This window comes from Sinohyriopsis cumingii, chromosome 10, assembly GCF_028554795.1.
Source record: "Sinohyriopsis cumingii isolate HCF-2022 chromosome 10, ASM2855479v2, whole genome shotgun sequence".
In the NCBI taxonomy this organism is placed as follows: Eukaryota; Metazoa; Mollusca; class Bivalvia; order Unionida; family Unionidae; genus Sinohyriopsis; species Sinohyriopsis cumingii.
Genome location: NC_142970.1, coordinates 17106989 through 17128222, shown reverse-complemented (window position 1 = coordinate 17128222; position 21234 = coordinate 17106989). Strand labels below are relative to the sequence as shown.

General features: G+C 35.2%; 1 protein-coding gene across 1 annotated transcript in view; it reads left to right on the top strand.

Annotated features, from left to right (window-relative positions):
- LOC149789659 (uncharacterized) overlaps positions 1-19480 on the top strand; it is a 127178-nt gene extending 107698 nt beyond the window's left edge. The window contains exons 13-16 of the mRNA XM_089971675.1: positions 1444-1571; positions 3903-4472; positions 6622-6640; positions 13781-19480. Of these exons, the coding sequence (XP_089827801.1) occupies positions 1444-1571; positions 3903-4472; positions 6622-6640; positions 13781-14436 (1373 nt within the window). The 3' untranslated portion in view covers positions 14437-19480. The remainder of the gene's footprint in view (positions 1-1443; positions 1572-3902; positions 4473-6621; positions 6641-13780) is intronic.
- Positions 19481-21234: the final 1754 nt, after the last annotated feature.

Genomic DNA, 21234 nt, shown 5'->3' with positions numbered 1-21234 from the left:
CTGTGTTAAAAATCATGTTAACAAATAATGTATCTCTTTATGCTCTGTATTGAAACATGGACAACATTACTGACATCAACTGAACTTATGTTGTAATGTTATTTTGCATCAATATTTACCCTATAGTTATTTCCCTTTTATATCAATTAGGATGCATAGGCAAGACAAGTTACCTTTAAATGGTACCGGTATTTTGTTTGTAAGCATATATATCAATATTAAGTTTACCACTTCTTTCTTAGACACGATTGTATGTACAGTCATGAAATTTAATAGTTGTATTTGTCATGGAGGATGCTACAAATCACCAACAGGTATAGTCATGAGATTTGATGTTTGTATTTATCATGGAGGCTGCTACACATCACAGATAGGTGTAGTCATGAGATTTGATGGTTGTATTTGTCATGGAGGATGCTACACATTACAGACAGATGTAGTCATGAGATTTGATGTTTGTATTTGTCATGGAGGCTGCTACACATCACAGATAGGTGTAGTCATGAGATTTGATGGTTGTATTTATCATGGAGGATACTGCCAATCACAGACAGATGTAGTCATGAGATTTGATGGTTGTATTTATCATGGAGGATGCTACATATCACAGATAGGTGTAGTCATAAGATTTGATGGTTGTCTTTATCATGGAGGATACTACATATCACAGACAGATGTAGTCATGAGACTTGATGGTTGTATTTATCAAGGAGGATACTACCAATCACAGACAGGTGTAGTCATGAAATTTGATGGTTGTATTTATCAAGGACTGTCCAGGTGCAGAAGTCAAGGTCACATACACTGGTGATTTAACGAAATTTTAATGAACGTTTTGGTCAAAAGTTTAGTTAAATCTCACCAAAATGTAGGTGATATTTGTTTGTGAACTTGCCAAATTTTCAATGAAATCTCAGAAATGTTTTGACCAAAACTTTGAATGAATTATCAATGAAAGGTCAGTCACAGTTTCAGTCGGACCCAAGGTTGTCAGGGGTGTGTCAGCCTCTTACGGTATCCATCCCTGTGCTTGGTTGCTTTGGAGAGCATGTCAACTGTAGCATACCTCAAGCATCATTGCTTTAGACAGCATGTCAGCTGTAGCATGCCTCAATCATCATTGCCTTGGACACCATGTCAGCTGTAGCATGCCTCAATCATCATTGCCTTGGACACCATGTAAGCAATATGCACTATATAACAAATAAACACAGTGTGCTGTTTTATTTGCTTTACTATTTTTATGAGAAACAGTATCTCTTTCTATATGCAATCTGGAGAAAAGATAAACACCCTGCCTTTCATCATAACAATAAACACACATAAACAGAATACACCATACACAAATATACATGTAAGCATAAAATACACCATATACCAATAAACACACTGTGTTGTTTTATTGACTTGAATATATTTATGAGATATAATATCTATGTCTAGATGCCATCTGGACAAAAGAGAAACACCCAGACTTCCATCACTACAAGGAGATTATTTTACAACTCATGGAAAAGTTGAACATTTTGGCCAGACCAAGGTTTTACAGTCCAGATGCAAAAGAAGTCAAGGTCAGTTAATTTAAACAAGTATATTTTGTGAGCTCTTTCTCACCAGTGGCTAATTAAAGTTATAAAGCAAGCAGTGTTCTTGGAAAGGACTCTGTTGGGACTTAATAAAGTCATAGATGGAGTCTTGGAAAGGCTTTATCCTGAATATCCTGTTTTCCTGCAAGGCTAAGTTTTAACTTGCATACACATAATACACACCATCATGTACATAACTGGTACAGACTTACTTGCATGCACATAATACACACCATCATGTACATAACTGAGAAACATAATACACACCATCATGTACATAACTGATACACACCTACTTGCTTGCACATAATACACACCATCATGTACATAACTGATACGCACCTACTTGCATACACATAATACACACCATCATGTACATAACTGATACACACCTACTTGCATACACATAATATACACCATCATGTACATAACTGATACACATAATACACACCATCATGTTCATAACTGATACACATAATACACACCATCATGTACATAACTGATACACGCCTACTTGCATACACATAATACACACCATCATCTACATAACTGATACACACCTACTTGCATACACATAACATACACCATCATGTACATAAATGACACACATAAAACACACCATCATGTACATAACTTCGTACACTCCTACTTGCATACACATAATACACACCATCATGTACATAACTGAGAAACATAATACACACCATCATGTACATAACTGATACACATAATACACGCCATCATGTACATAACTGATACACACCATCATGTACATAACTGGTACACACCTACTTGCATGCACATAATACACACCATCATGTACTTAACTGATACACACCTACTTGCATGCACATAATACACACTATCATGTACATAACTGATACACACCTGCTTGCATACACATAATGCACACCATCATGTACTTAACTGATACACACCTACTTGCATGCACATAATACACACCATCATGTACATAACTGATACACATCTACTTGCATACACATAATACACACCATCATGTACATAACTGATACACACGTACTTGCATACACATAATACACACCATCATGTACATAACTGATACACACCTACTTGCATACACATAATGCACCTCCATGCATAAAAATAACACTTTCAACAGTACAAATAATACACATCTTCATGCATACACAAAATACACACAATGTACAACTTCATGCATACAAATAACACACCTTCATACATACAATAAACACCTTCATGCATAGAAATAACACACCTTCATGCATACAAATAACACACCTTCATGCATACATATTATGCACACCTTCATGCATACAAATAATACATACCTTTGTGCATACAATATAATACACACCTTCATGCATATCAATAGTACACACCTTCATACTTATGAATAATACACATCTTCATGCATACACATAACACACACCTTCATGCATACGAATAAAATACACCTTTGTGCATACACATAACAAACACCTTCATCCATACAAATAACACAAACCTTCATTCTTACAAACTTTCATGCATACAAATAACACAAACTTTCATGCATACAAGTAACACATACCATCATGCATACAAATAATAGAAACCTTCATGCATACAAATAACACGTCTTCATACATCCAAATAATATTCACTTTCATGCATATAAATAACACACTTTCATCCTTACAAACAATACACACCTCCATACATGCAAACAAGTAACACATACCATAATTCATACAAATAATAGAAACCTTCATGCATACAAATAACACATCTTCATACATCCAACTAATATTCACTTTAAGTCATACAAATAATACATCTTCAGCCATCCAAATAACACATACCTTCATGCATACAAATAACACTCGTGGGTCGGTGGTTCTTTCTGGGCTTTTCCTGGGTCTTCCTCCACCATTAATACTGGCCGCCATGTGTAGCCTATCTTGTGCTGAAAAATGGAGTTAAACCCCATAACAACAACATCATATAAATAACACCTTCATGCAAATAAATAACACACCTTCATGCATACATATTAGACGCACCTTCAAGCATACAAATAACACACCTTTATGCATACATATAAGACACACCTTCATGGATACAAATAATGCAAAACCAGTAAAATCCTCTATTTTAAGGCTGTTTTAATGTGTGTATGCAAATAAAAGAAGTCTCCAAAGTTCTGTATTGCAAGGTTAAGTTTAACTCGTGCATACAAATATACACAACTTATAATTACTTTTAAGGTAATTTTTGTTGAGAACTCTGTATTTAAGTAAGAGTTTAATCAAGTTCAGATGTTTTGTCTTTTAGGTGGAGGATTACTTCCTTGCTCCATGCATGCTGCGCCAGGCAGCACCAAAAGATCTCATCTCCCTTGGACCAAATTCTCAGCAGAGAAATACATCAGTCATTTGCTTTGTATTTACGGGGAAGTTTTTACCCACGCCTGTCTTCCACAGGCTTCTTGCTTCATGTGTAGCTCAGTGGCCCATTGCCAGGCGGAAGATGGAAAATCTAATCTTCTGTGGCTGTTGTCTCTTCAACCTTGACCTTCATCATAGACTGACCTTGTTATTCAGGGAACATGGCATATTTGCACGAGTGACAATGATAGGGACTAGTGAGAACACCCGATCTTACAAACTATGTATCGAGGTTAGGGAATTCCTAACCACGACTCTGCGCAGTATCATTGGATGTCTAGGACATAGTTTGCAATTTGAGTTGTCTATACAGTGTCCTCAGTCTGACAGATACAGCGTAGACTATCAGATCCCTGTTGCCACTCTGCAGGGGAATGTAGATGTTCCCTGCCATTTCCATGACATGAGCCATGTGATTATTTCCAATGATGTACTAAAGTTCTGGTTTCAGGAACAGGTGAGTAAGAGCAGATGAGTTCTCTGGATTTTAGCTTGCTGATTTCAGACAAAACATGTCTTTTAAATAGAATCTGATTTTGTACCCTGATGATTGATTAGAGGAAATATTTGATATTATAATAATGTTGTAGGAAATCCATTATTAAATATGAATTGTTTTTAATGCTTGTAGACAACACATTTCTTACTGTAACGCTAAAGTTGATATTCACTATAAGTGCTCTGACTGATAATTTATAGATTTAAAACAACACGTAGAGATACATGTATGAATGTTACATTAATAATTACTGGAAATATTTCCGGTCAGATATGCAGAAATGTGACATCATGGACGTTTTACTACAATGTTGGTGTGTTATATATTGATATTTAGCTCAACTGGTCATAGACAATATGAGCTTATTGGATGATCTGTTGTCCTTCATACACCCATCATATGTATTCCGTTGTCTGTCAATTTATTAGCATAAGCTTGTTATCTCAACTTCTCTTAAATTATTTGGAGGTCTGCCATGAAACTGTGCACACATGGTCATCCGAAGGTCAAGATGGACTTTAATGAAGATGGTTATGCTTAGACATCCAATGTGGCCATCAAAATCCTGTTGTTGCTACTTTCCTGAGTCTATGGTCTTGTTAACAAGGAAATGTCGCTAAAATACTTTTTTTTATAATTTTTTAATTGGTTCTAAATGTAAATGGTGCTGATCTTATGTAGGATATGGTGACCAGCTTTTAACTTACATTATTTCCTCTCCTCATTAATTGATGGTCATACTAAAAAATGGGCATTTGACTCAAAGACTTTGTGTGACGTTTAGTTGGTCCTGAACAAAATAGTGCCAGTTTGATGTAGAATATTTATGTCATGGCAGCCATCTTCATAATCTTGTTTTATCTACTCCTCCTGAATGGATTGTCACATCAAGATGGGGTTTTAACTATAAGACATCTTATGATATTTGATTGGTCCTTCATGAAAATCATACCAATCTGATGTCCAATATGGCTGCCACAGTGGTCATTATAAAAATCATATTATTGTTATTGCTTGGTCATATCGGCGTAGAGGTTTTACTAAAGACGTTGTAGTGTTAACCAGTCCTAAATAAACGTGATGCCAGTCTGACATCAAATATGGTTGCCATGGCACTCATCTTAAAAATCCTATCACACTTCTGTTTGAACAGCAAGTCATACTGGTACGATGTCCAATTTATCAGTAATGAAAATGGTGATAATATCATGTTCCCTCAGGCCACTGCAGTTGGCTTCTTGTAAATCTTGTTATTTCTTCTGAAAGGAGAGTCACATCTTGAAAATACTGGTTTTTAATCCTTTCCAGCATGGATGATTATTTCAACAAGGGGATTTTGCCAGGAGATTTTTGATGATACCTAGTTGGTTCTAAATTAAACTGGCACCAGTCATACATCCAGTATGGCTGCCATGATGACTTTCATAAATGTCTTCTTGTCAGTTTCCCTGAATTGATGATCATAATGACATGGTTTTCACCAGAAGTGTTCTTATGATGTTTATTTTGTTCTAATGAACAGTGTAATGCTTATATGCAGTATGTGTACCACAGTAGCTAATTAAAGTATAACAAAGATGGTTTCAACACTCAGCAGTTAAAATTAAGAGATAGTTTTACATGGACCTTGAATTCCTGAAATTTATGTTCGCCCAGTAGAGCATCAGATCCTTCAAGGGACTCTTGTTACTTCTTAATGTATATGATAGGTTAGAATACTTGCCATATAAACTTTTCAATGGGTCCTTGTGCTTCACTTTAAGGTCATGTTTGATAAAATTCAAGAAGGATCACCACTGTTTTTCCCATGCCAATGTAGTCCTCACATACTATAACATGTGTTACTTAATGTGTTCTTTTTATCCCATATCAGCAATCTTTCTGAAAACTATGGCAGATTCCTTCCACCATAACCTCCACATTTAGCCTGGATCATCAGCCTTAGAAAAATGGTAGACTCGCTCCACCACATCACTACATTTATCTTATATCAACAGGAGATGGTAATTTCTGTTCCTACATAAGTGAGGATCCCAATTTTACACATAGTGGCACGTAAGCGATAATGAATAATAAACTATAAAATATATTTTTCTTTACTTTCCAGGAGCAGTCTGCTGATGGATGTAAGTATACATTTCTCTCATTGTGTACTTTAACCATTCAATAATTTATGACATTACTGATGGATGTAAGTATATATTCTCATTGTATACTTTAACCATTCAATAATTTATGAGATTACTGATAGATGTAAGTATATATTCTTCTCATTGTATACTTTAACCATTCAGTAATTTTTGAGATTACTGATAGATATAAGTATATATTCTCATCGTATACTTTAACCATTCAATAATTTGAGATTACTGATGGATGTAAGTATATATTCTTCTCATTGTGTACTTTAACCATTCAATAATTTATGAGATTACCTTACAGAATCTTCTTTCTCTTATTTTACAGTAATTTCATTTAAAGTTAGTTTGTTTTGCTTTTCTAATTCCTCCTCATCATTATCATCAAGTTAAGTGATGTGACTATCATGAGTTCATTAGTCAGCAGTGAATCATTGTATTGCTAGTCCTACTCAACGGTCACATCACTATGGTTACTATGTCTTATGATGCACCAAAATTCATCCCATGCTCTAGGTCATTGTATTGCTAGTCCTACTCAACGGTCACATCACTATGGTAACTATGTCTTATGATGCACCAAAATTCATCCAATGCTCTAGGTCATTGTATTGCTAGTCCTACTCAACGGTCACATCACTATGGCAACTATGTCTTATGAAGCACCAAAATTCATCCCATGCTCTAGGTCATTGTATTGCTAGTCCTACTCAACGGTCACATCACTATGGTAACTATGTCTTATGATGCACCAAAATTCATCCCATGCTCTAGGTCATTGTATTGCTAGTCCTACTCAACGGTCACATCACTATTGTAACTATGTCTTATGATGCGCCAAAATTCATCCCATGCTCTAGGTCATTGTATTGCTAGTCCTACTCAACGGTCACATCACTATTGTAACTATGTCTTATGATGCACCAAAATTCATCCCATGCTCTAGGTCATTGTATTGCTAGTCCTACTCAACGGTCACATCACTATGGTAACTATGTCTTATGATGCACCAAAATTCATCCCATGCTCTAGGTCATTGTATTGCTAGTCCTACTCAACGGTCACATCACTATGGTAACTATGTCTTATGAAGCACCAAAATTCATCCCATGCTCTAGGTCATTGTATTGCTAGTCCTACTCAACGGTCACATCACTATGGTAACTATGTCTTATGATGCACCAAAATTCATCCCATGCTCTAGGTCATTGTACTGCTAGTCCTACTCAACGGTCACATCACTATTGTAACTATGTCTTATGAAGCACCAAAATTCATTCCATGCTCTAGGTCATTGTACTGCTAGTCCTACTCAACGGTCACATCACTATTGTAACTATGTCTTATGAAGCACCAAAATTCATCCCATGCTCTAGGTCATTGTACTGCTAGTCCTACTCAACGGTCACATCACTATTGTAACTATGTCTTATGAAGCACCAAAATTCATCCCATGCTTTAGGTCACTGTATTGCTAGTCCTACTCAACGGTCACATCACTATTGTAACTATGTCTTATGAAGCACCAAAATTCATCCCATGCTCTAGGTCATTGTATTGCTAGTCCTACTCAACGGTCACATCACTATGGTAACTATGTCTTATGATGCACCAAAATTCATCCCATGCTCTAGGTCATTGTATTGCTAGTCCTACTCAACGGTCACATCACTATGGTAACTATGTCTTATGATGCACCAAAATTCATCCCATGCTCTAGGTCATTGTATTGCTAGTCCTACTCAACGGTCACATCACTATTGTAACTATGTCCTATGATGCACCAAAATTCATCCCATGCTCTAGGTCACTGTATTGCTAGTCCTACTCAACGGTCACATCACTATGGTAACTATGTCTTATGAAGCACCAAAATTCATCCCATGCTCTAGGTCATTGTATTGCTAGTCCTACTCAACGGTCACATCACTATTGTAACTATGTCTTATGATGCACCAAAATTCATCCCATGCTCAAGTTCATCCTAGACACAAATGGTTATGTTTGCACATCAAACATGGCTACCACAGTAGCCATATTGAAATTTTTGGTATCATTATGTCCCTGGAATGGATGGTCTGTTAGAGAAAAACCTTTTCAGGCTGGTCATTTTCCAGACTTTATTATACTATTGAAAAACAACATTTTTGTGTCTGTTAAAGTGTACATAATTATAGCAACCATTTCTTGTTAAAGAAGATGGTTGTACTGCATGCATTTATATCATTTCATTTAAAAGAGGACAGTTGTATTGTGTTATATACTAGTCCAAGAATTGTACATGGACTTGATGGGTGGGAGTAATCTGCATATTGATCTTAAAACATTTTCTACAGGACCGATTTCTGGATGTGATCTGTATAAAATAAACTTTTTTTGTGTTCAAGCAAATGTGATTCCAGTGGTTGCTTTATACTATTTACATTATTGGTCTCTTCCTGTTGTCATTATTTAGCAAAGGAGATTCCGGACATAATGAACGAATTATTGTAATATAGATTTTTTAATCTAATTTACATATATGAAATCTGTGGCTAGATGGCAAATATTTTTGTTTGTTGAAGAAAATGACAACAATCCCAGACTGAATTATTAAATGTTGTCACCTTCCAAATACCATCCTTTCCTTTATTGTTAGGTCACCATTCATAAGTTTATGTGATATTATATTATGGTTATGATAATTCTACAGGCCATATGTTCATGTCATATTCTGGTTATGATAATTCTGCAGGCCATATGTTCATGTCATATTATGGTTATGTTATTTCATCTGGCTGTAAGTGTATGTTCTGTTGAATTTTGGTTATGTAGCTGGCATGTATCTGGCATCATCTGTCATCAGGCAGGTGTCTTTCAACAATGATTGTTTATTTCAACATCACAAAAATGTTTCAAATAATTTTAACCAAGAATGGCATCCTCCTCCTCTAAAAGGTCTTGCCAACCCACCATCCAGTTGTCTTGCCATTACTAAAATAAGAAACATTTTGCAATGATGGACAACATAATAATCCAGATTTTTTGGCTTACAACCGTTGTAAGGTATTGGCTTTGAGGTAAATATCAACAATGTGAGTAGACTTCAGCCTACTGAGGCCTCTTGTTTTGAAGAACCTATTACAATCATATTACAATCAAGAGACAGTGGAAAAAGGTACGGACCCTGACATAGGTAATTGTATATATGAAGAATGAATCCTATGAAATGCAGAATGAACACAAATAAAATGTCGAATGAACACAATAAAAATGATGAGTGCATTTTGATGACATGGAGAGCACAGATACAGAATGCAGTATCCAGAATGGTTAATGAAAAATAAAAATAGAACAAAATGCAAATGTCATTCGTGAATGGACTTTACAATTATTTTCAAGCTGCTACTGAATTTTTCACAATCAAAAGCACTTTCCCAAGATAATGAAGGATCAGATTGTTTTACATCGACAACATTACCCTGGTTGAAGTAGCTGTTTGTTGTTGTTGTTGTAGGCTTTAACGCCATTTTTCAGCACGTGATATGCTATACCTAGCGGCCAGTATTAATGGTGGAGGAAGAACCTGGGAAAACCCCAGAAAGAACCACCGACCCACGAGAAGCTACTGGCAAGCTTTCTTTCATACCCACATTAGCCGAATCCGAGACTGGAACCCACGCAGACAGGGTTGAGATGGCAGTGATCCGTAACGGAGAGTGCTTTAAACCACCCTGGGCCCCTGAAGTAGCTGTAAATAGCCTCCTGTAATGTCAACTTTATCACTGGTAACACTATCTGAACAATTTTTTATTGTGAATTGAACAAAATAATATTTCCAGACCAGTACTCTACCATCACATTTATACATCTTACACATCTGTTGCAACTGTAACTAACCACATTGGCAGGGTTTTATCACATTGATATAACTATGTTATTGTTGTGGCTATTACTATCATTATCATTATCATTATTATTATTATTATTATGCCAAACATAAAGCTGAATGGTATGATGTTGTCCATCTGTCAATATGTTAACAGTTTCTTGCACAACAGCTTTTAATTTTCCACAGCCTATGAATGTGAAATTTTGTGATCATTGTGCACTTTCATAAAGAGATATATTTTTCAGCACAAAATGGTCATTGGTCAAGGTTCATAGCTGAAAGAAGGAAAATGGTTTCCTCACATTAATTTGAGATGTCCACCATCAACATTTCCTAATCTTTGTGCATTGCTTGCACTTGAAGCAAGGAAGAGCTCTGTTGATTTGAGGTTCAATAGGTCAGGGTTGACTACTACACCTTCATCTGACTGAAGGAAGAAAAATGGTTTTCGTACAATAACTTGAATATTCCATCATCTTCAGTTACCACCATTTGAGGAAGGGATGTACTTATTGTAAGGAAGAAAGCTATTGAATTTGGAGTCAAAATGATCCTAGCACAATAAGTCCCTAGTTCAATTTTAACATTCCTCCAATTACTAAGACTGCCAGAAAGAAAAGAACACAATCCCTTCTAGTTCTCAAGTCACTTGAGGTTGTTAATACTGTTTAGGGTTAATTCCTAGAATTAGAGTTATAGCTTAGCTTTAACAATTATAGTCATAGTCATATCTCTGTGATGTCTGCATTATGGCATGGCACTTTATAATGATGTCTAGCACTCGGCATCATGCCACAACAGGTTGCATCTTTTCCCACGATTCACATAACCCTGACACCCGTACAACCAGTCCGAGCAATAACCTCTTGATGTCAAGTGTCAAGCGAGGCAGCTACTAGTACCATTTTTATAAGTCTTTGATATGAATCAGCCAGGGTTCGGACCTGCAACCTCCCTTATCTGAGGTGGATGCTCCAACCACTTTGGCTAGGTAACTGGAGTAGATTGGTTGTACCTTCATGATCATTGTTACATTTAGTAAAGGCTTTATCACAATGTATGTATTCTGTTATACCTGGAGTCATGAAATGTGATGAGGAATGCACCCTAATGTGTACTACACATTCATCGCACAGTGTATACATTATGTTATACCTGGAGTCATGCAATGTGATGAGGGATGCATCCTAATGTGTACTACACATTCATTACACAGTGTATACATTAGTTTATACCTGGAGTCATGAAATGTGATGAGGGATGCATCCAAATGTGTACTACACATTCATCACACAGTGTATACATTCTGTTATACCTGGAATCATGAAACTTGATAAGGGATGCATCTTGGTGTGTACTACACCTTCATCACACACTGACCTGCATTTTATGGTTTTCTGACTTTGGTTATATTAGTACATTTATATCTCAAGCTCTGTTCATGATAGAATTATATGATCTCTATTAGTAGCATACTCTTGCCTCAGTTGAAGGTCACTGTGACCTACATATCAAATTTAGGTTAGAGTTTTGTCTGTAGTACATGACCAAATAGTATTTTAGCACTTTGATGTAAACTGTTATACCGTTTCATGAAAACTAGTGAAGAGTCACATCTACATCATCCCACAGTAAAAATGTAGGTTACTCTGACATATATTTCATGCTTCGCTGACATTAGCTGTACTTTGTGCTTGGCTATATGATCTGTTTTAAGTTGATTTCTCAAACCTTTCTCATAATACAGTCGTTAAACATCTCTGTTACTACCATTATACGGTTAATGTAAAAATATCACTGAGACTAATATTTCACATTTTACTTGTGTAATTAAATGCTGTGTGTGGTTTATGACCCTGAATATATACTGTGATCCCTAGATTCATGAAACTTTTGAGAATGCATTTATATGTACTACACTTTTTGCATGAAAGTAGGGCACTGTGACCAATAATTCATGCTTCACTAACTTGTGTTTAATGTGTCTTTAATGTTATTTATCAACCCCTTTTTTATGCTAGAATTAGCATACAAGATGAGTGTATGCATCTCAGTACCAGGATTAGGGCTACATATACTTTTGCTGAAAACCCAAATGATTTGCTATGAGTAAAATCATATGATATGTTTTGTTGAAAGATATGTATTTTCTATACATATTTCATTACCGATCACAGTGCAGCATTTAAAAAATGCATGGTATTTAATCATCAGCTATGCAAATCATGTCAAACACTTGCATATAATTTTAAGATATTAACATTTCTATAACCGACGTGATCATTTGTAAGTTATTGTTATACACAAATGACTTTCATGTCACAGCAAAAGATGATTTGCATATGAACAAGCTAAAACATATCTTGAAGTCTGTATACACAAACAAATTCTGTATATTAAAGCCGTTTGAACTCCATATACACAAATGAAAGTCAGTATATTAAAGCATCTTGAAGTCTCCATACACAACTGAAAGTCAGTATATTAAAGCCATTTGAAGTCCGTATACACAAATGAAAGTAAATTAAAGCCCTTTGAAATCTGTGTACACAAATGAAAGTCAGTATATTAAAGCCGTTTGATGTTGTTGGGTTTAACGCGATTTTTCAGCACATGATATGCATAGCGGCTGGTATTAATGGTGGAGGAAGAACCTGGGAAAACTCCAGGAAGAACCACCGACCCACGAGAAGCTACTGGCAAGCTTTCTCACATATCCACATAGGCCGAATCCTAGACTCAAACCCACACAGTCAGTGGTGAGATGGCAGTGATCCATAACGGAGAGCGCTTTAGACCACTAAGCCACTCGTGGCCCTTACAGCCGTTTGAAGTCTGTTTACATAAATGAAAGTCAGTATATTAAAGCCATCATAGCATTTATATAATTACGAGCTTAGGTTTGGTGGTCTTTGTACAGTTTTACATGATGAAGTGCAATGGAGCAGAATATTGAATTAATCAACAGTTAAAACAATTTTCTCAATATAGAACTATAAAATAGGATTGGAGCAATTTTTCTACTATAGTTGATACATACCTGTGTTTATTGTGACCAGCAGGCAAGGCTGGTGATTACATAATATTTTATGTTAGAAAATCAAATGTTAAAGTCGTAGGTGAAACTTAGTATCCTGTATTATAAGTCTATTAATGCAAAGTAATATTTCATTTGGGAATGTGATTGTATAATTTGACAAGGCACATACCTGATTTTCTGTTTGTTATAAATGTAGCCTTTGTTTTCCGTCTTTCAGCCTCTGCTGGTCCCATGCAATCCCCACCAACCAGTGACACAGACAGGTTCATGTGCATTGCATATCTTTTGAATGATGTTGGGTCAAAGGTTTTGAGAAAACTTTTCCATCATATGGTCATTACTCCCACCTGCACTCTGGACCAGCATCTGACCAATAGCAGGAGTACCATAGACAGTCTTCTTAAGAAAAGAGTGTTGAATACATCCCAGATGGACATCATGTTCCCACCAAACGGAGATGATACAAACCTGGATGACTATGACATCACCCTGCTGTCAGCACTTTTTAACAACATCGTGCCATCTCTGGGTCATCAGGAAATGAATCTGGTCAAAGGTCTGCGGGATGACAGGAACAAATTATATGGGCATACAAAGTCATGCATGATGAATGCCAATGACTTCCAAACCTGTTGGAGTAACATCAGCTCAACACTGATAACATTTATTCAGCTATGTGGAGATACCAATTTTGAGAATGAAATGCTCAAGGAAATTCAGCAGACCCGAGTTCCAGATGCATCCTACCTCAGTATTCTCCAAGCATGGTTTAGCAGGATAGAAAGAGTTGAGCAAAGACTAAAATCAAATGAAACATCCTCCACAAAAAAGAGAATAAGACATGAAAGTGTTTTACTTGAAAGAACATTCTGACAATATAAACGTTTTAAACATACATGTGTATAAATGTAAAAGAAAAGTCTCAGAATTATGTGAGTCATAAATGGTTCATGTTCTTGAATCAATAATCACATTTCATATTTACATGCACAGACATTTCAAACAGTAGGAATATTTCAGTTGCCGACACGAGTTTCAAAACTAGAAGATGCCTAGTCGAATAAATCAGCCACATTCCACATCTGTGATAACCATACCAATACACGGGTATCAATTTGAGATGATTACTGGTATTTCTCCGGCTGGTAAGTTACAGTTGGTAAAATAGCCTTTATGATCAGTAGAGCATATTTTCATATCCACAGTGTAGTTAGTTCCTATAATCCACAGTGTAATTAGTTCATATCCACAGTGTAGTTAGTTCACTTAATGCTTTGAATTTAACAATGATCTTCCACCACGACCTTGTATCATTTTAGGTATACAGTGGTATTTTTCATTCATTTTAGCTCTACAGGTCATAGTGTGTTGTCCATCATCAGTCATCCATGCTTAGACATCCATCTGTCCATAAATAGAAGTTTGATATCGTTACTATTAAACTTCTTGCTGGATTTATATAATGTTTTACTCACACATTTATTCCATGATCTAGTTGGTTCTAAATTAAAATGGTGCTACACGGAAATCCAATATGGCTGTCATACTGGCTATTTTGAAAATCATATCACTTTTCCTCCTGAATTGCCGGTCATGTCAGTAAGGGTTTTCACAAAAAGACATTTCTTGTGATATCTAGTTGGTCTTGAAATACGATGGTGACAAAATGATGTCCAATATGGCCACCACAGAAGCCATTGTGAAATTCTTGCTTGTTGCTGCGTTCAAATGGAAAAGTCATATTGATAAGAGACTTTCATTAAAAGACCTCTAATGAATATTTAGCTGGTCCTGAAAGAAATAAAATATTAATCTGATATTCAATATGGCTACCAAGTGACCATCTTCAACATCTTAAAGCCTCAATGCCGCTGTTTATCAAATATTTAAACATTCTTCCAATCTAACTAAAGTTTGGATGGACGGACATGATTTGTTAATCAAACAACTGACTAAACCGTTCTTTGAAATATTTAAGATGTTAGGTTTGAACAACGTTCAGATAATCAGCTTAGAATTAACAGATGTAACCCCTTGATGCAGTCAAAGAAGTCTCTCATAATTCAGTTCATTTTCAGAAGTGCTTCACAAGTTGTGATGTGACAAAAGTTGACAAATTCTGTTAGTGACTACTTTAATAACAACAACATTCACCTATAGTGCACAAATTAATCAAAGAGGGAATGAAGTGAAGCAGTCATGCTTTTTAAAAGCAGATCTGAGAAGAAAAGGCATGCAAATAAGGCTTGGGTGAATGGTGTTGATCAGCTGTGACACTTTGAAGCATGTCTTTGGGCTGAAGATATCCTGATAATAGCACGGTGTTGACTTTTATGTTTACAACAGTTTTGTCTTTGAGAATATGTGCTACAGATTTGGACTGAAATCAATTTACCCATAAATGCCACCTATCTACATCAGATCTATTCTTACTTATGTGAAAATGGCAGGGTTTAACATTTTGAAGGAGAAATTACATGGCTCATAATGTAATGAAATGTCAATGTTTTTTGGTTTCACTGGAACCCAAGGATGTTTAGGATCAATATCTTTCGAGATTCAAATGACTTGGCATATATTACCTTTTTCACATGGCAGTGGCACTAGGGCTTATTATTGTTTAACATTTGTTATCACGTGAATTTGACATTCATGGAATATGACTAGCATGTATTTTTCATTTGTAAATATTCTCAAGATCTGAGAGACTAGCATGTATTTTTCATTTGTAAACATTATCAAGGTCTGAAAGACTAGCATGTATTTTTCATTTGCAAAGATTATCAAGATCTAAGATAAACTATTTAGACAAACCTTTTATCTTTGTATATAGTATTGTATGATAAAATATCCCCTTAATTGTATGAATACTTACCTGATTTCTATAGTATTATAAAGTATCCCCTAAATTGTATGAATACTTACCTGATTTCCATAGTATTATAAAGTATCCCCTTAATTGTATAAACACTTACTTGATTTCAATTGCATTATACAATATCCCCTTAATTGTATGAACACTTACCTGATTTCCACATTATAATAAAGTATCCCCTTAATTGTATGAATACTTACCTGATTTCCATAGTATTATAAAGTATCCCCTTAATTGTATGAACACTTACCTGATTTCCATTGTATTATAAAGTATCCCCTTAATTGTATGAATACTTACCTGATTTCCATAGTATCATAAAATATCCCCTTAATTGTATGAATACTTACCTGATTTCTATAGTATTATAAAGTATCCTCTTAATTATATGAATACTTATCTGATTTCCATAGTATTATAAAGTATCCCATTAATTATATGAACACTTACCTGATTTCCATTATGCTTAATTTCTCTCAAAATCTGATGGATAGTCTTGTACATTTTGTTTTGGGTTTTTTAATTTTTTTTTGTGATATAACTGGAATCAACATTTGTATTGTTATTTGTTTATTCTTCAAATGTCAGTATTACTGTGGCAATATCCATATTGTAGTAACTCATGTCATATATTAATGTGATTAGTTATTATTTACTTTGAATGTTTTGGGATTTGTATTTTGTATGACTTGTCTGTGGGAGGGAAAAGCATTTTCCTTTCAAAGACACTTTCCACCATGTGGGGTCTTTTCTCCAGTCCGGTTATCTAGACGCAATCCAACATACCTTTGTGGACCGGAGATGGACTCTTTTGGGTAAGGGAATGTTGCCCTCTACCACAGCTTAGAGTATATTTATATTGTTTTTATGATCTGTTAGTAATGTTATAGCAACATGTAATTATTAGGTCTGAATTTAATATTCATGAGGCTGGATAGTTGATTACACATTACGCATTAAGAGCTTTCACTTCTGTGTAGCTGTTTGATATTACACATTATGCATTAAGAGCTTTCACTTCTGTGTAGCTGTTTGATATTACACATTATGCATTAAGAGCTTTCACTTCTGTGTAGCTGTTTGATTTAGTTTTAGGACTTAATAAATCCTATACATTATAAAGTCCAGTTCGTAAGTAATTTGTTGCCATTATTTACTTGTGCTTTGATTTTTGTGCCGTTACAGGATTGCTTTCTTTTTATGTTTTAGTTATACATTGACTTTTTTGGAATGAAAATGACATGCTGAAGTAATCTAATATGGACAAATGCTATTTATTATGGACAAATGCTAGTTATTATGGACACATGCTGTTTATTATGGATAAATGCTGTTTTTATGGACAAATGCTATTTATTATGTACAAATGCTATTTAGTATGGACAAATGCTAGTTATTATGGACACATGCTGTTTATTATGGATAAATGCTGTTTTTATGGACAAATGCTATTTATTATGGACACATGCTATTTATTATTGACAAATGATGTTTATTATGGATAAATGCTATTTATTATGGATACATGGTGTTTATTATGGATAAATGCTATTTATTATGGATACATGCTGTTTATTATGGATAAATGCTATTTATTATGGATACATGCTGTTTATTATGGATAAATGATATTTATTATGGACATATGCTATTTATAATGGATAAATGCTGTTTATTATGGATAAATGCTGTTTATTATGGACAAAGACTATTTATCATACATAATAATAAGAGTAACTTTTTTTGTGCCATTACAATGATTAAGTCATTTCTAAAACCATATTTCATATTGGGGACAATTATGCAAACTCCACTTGACAACACAAATATAATGTGTTTGACATTCGTATGTGCAATTGATGAAATTTGTAAAACATGAGGGTTTGTTCATGTATTGGAGTGGGAGGGGGTCAGAAGTGTTTTGATGTGGTCATGTTTAGTTTATAAGGCTTTATTGTATTTTATTCATGACAGAATAACGTATTAATCAATAATTTGAAATGTCAAACAAATGATGAATAAAGGTGAATTAGTATGACCATATAGCCTGCATTGTCCTGACGTGCCATCCATCCACACACACACACACACATGCATACATACATACATACGTACATACATACATACACATTTATTTACATACATACCTGCATGCATATATAGATACATACACACACATGCATACATATACACACATGTGAATATATATACATATATACATACATACCTATATAACACACATATATGCACATATATAGACAGACACACATACACCAAATACATATATAAATACATGCTTGCATACATACATAAATACATACACATGCATACATACATATATATGTATCCATACAAACACATACATACATGAATACAATTCCAGGGATCAAGCTAGACTTCAATATTAGGGAGAATTGACTTCTCCTTTTGGACATAACAGGGAGAAGTGAGATCTCAACATGGAGAAATGGATGTGTGTTCCCTTATATGAATTATGCCTCTATTTCCTTGTAATTATATTTGCATTTAACATTGGATTTAAGCAGTACTTTTTTCCAAGTGGAAACTTATGAGTTATTTTGGCCATGTGACTCTAAAAGAGAATAATAGAAATTACATTGTAACAAATTTTAATTGAGTAACCAGATTGCATGATTCCAACTTAGTAAAAATGCTTTATCAACTACATTTAATCATTTTTTTATTTTTTATTTACGTTTTATATACTTCCAAAAGTCCACAATAAAGGCACTTTCAAAGATTTCTGATCTTGTTTGAAACAACCCCTGTACAATGTACATGGGGCAAATACACACGTCTTTAGATCACACTGTTCGTCCTAATTTCATTGTTACAGATAAAACATTACCGTAACTATTCATACATAACGCACTAAAATGCAAAATATTACAAACATGGCTCAGTATATGAACCAACCCCATCTTTCCAACCGAGTGAACACAGTCGTGGGTGCATCTATATTTAGAAGGAGGGGTTTGCGTAATGTAATCACTCACTTTATATAACTTCATTACAACAGTCCATTGATAGGATTGTAAACTTATGATTTCTCTATTTCTCTGTACTTTTAGGCAATGATTAAATAGGGTCTGCTTCGGAGTTTTATTAAAGTTTTTAAACACAAGTTGTATGTTTTTTATCATCAAAGGATAACATGCGTAAATCGGGTCAGTGATAAGGGCCTAGTTGCTAACTAACTCAGGAAAGGGATAATGGTCAATCAGCTATCAAAACACATGCCTATGAATGTGCAAGTGTTTCTTTGTCAGTGTGATTTTTATCAAAACTACGCTTAGCTAAGGATGGTTTGATGAATACGTTTAGCTACAACACTACAACTAACCTGGCTAAGGCGGGGGGATCGCAAACGGTATAATTAGTCAACGTACCCTCTATAAATATCACAACGAAGTAGTTTTCGCTTTTCTGACAGAAGAAGACGAAGTTTACATTTTTTAGGCGAAAGTCGCCCAGTTCCCCTGGTAGCGTGACCTCTTAATACATACATACATACATACATACATACATACATACATACATACATACATACATACATACGCATGTATACACATACACAAATATCTACACATACAGATAACTATCTACACATACACACATATGTATGTTTACATCTTTTTACGACGATTTAGCTCTTTGATTTGATTCTTTATTGCAGACATCAGTACATAACCTTGTGATTAGTGCGAATGACCATTAGCAATGTGCTAAATTTTATTTCTTTTCATTCAAAATAGCGTGCATTCGTTAACCTACTAAAAGTGACTTTAATTATAATTAATCGTTGACATCCTTTTCGGCGATTTAACATTGTCTTGGTATCTTATTTAATTGCAGACATCAATGAATAATCGTGTTATTAATGGAAGTTATCATTATTAACGTGCTAAGTATTGTTTTAAAAATGCATGAATTGGGGTCGAATTGTCCCATGGCTGAAGTTGAAATGTCATGGGGTCGAATTGTCCCATGGATGAAGTTGAAATGTCATGGGATCGAATTGTCCCATGGCTGAAGTTGAAATGTCATGGGGTGGAAATGTCCCATGGCTGAAGTTGAAATGTCATGGGGTCGAATTGTCTCATGGCTGAAGTTGAAATGTCATGGGGTGGAAATGTCCCATGGCTGAAGTTGAAATGTCATGGGGTGGAAATGTCCCATGCCTGAAGTTGAAATGTCTTGGGGTCGAATTGTCCCATGGCTGAAGTTGAAATGTCATGGGGTCGAATTGTCTCATGGCTGAAGTTGAAGTGTCTTGGGGTCGAATTGTCTCATGGCTGAAGTTGAAATGTCTTGAGGTCGAAATGTCTTGCTCCCTTGTGATATTGCTGCTTATTGATAAATGTTGACAAATATTGACGTTACTGTACCCCAACACTCTTCGTCAAAACGGGAGTTATTTACCTTGGCAACTCATCACATCACTATTTTTCCTGTCACACAAACAATCGATAAATATGCACACCTTTTGTTTATTAGTTTTTTATTTTTGTTGTTATTGTAATTTAAAGTAGGTATTTTGTAAAGTCTTAGTGTGTTCTTGGAGAATCTTCGCGTGCACTGGGGTGTTTAGTGAGACCTATATATTCCACGCTGCCATGCGAGCTGTTTTAGCTGTGACATATTAGGCATGTTTATACGGGGCATGGGGGTGGGTGGGTGTGAAGCATCCTTCTAATTGGGAAATTTCGTCGACAGATTGTTTTATCTTTGGTACTTTGTCAGGATCAAAATCTGCCATCGCTTCGTTCCTTACG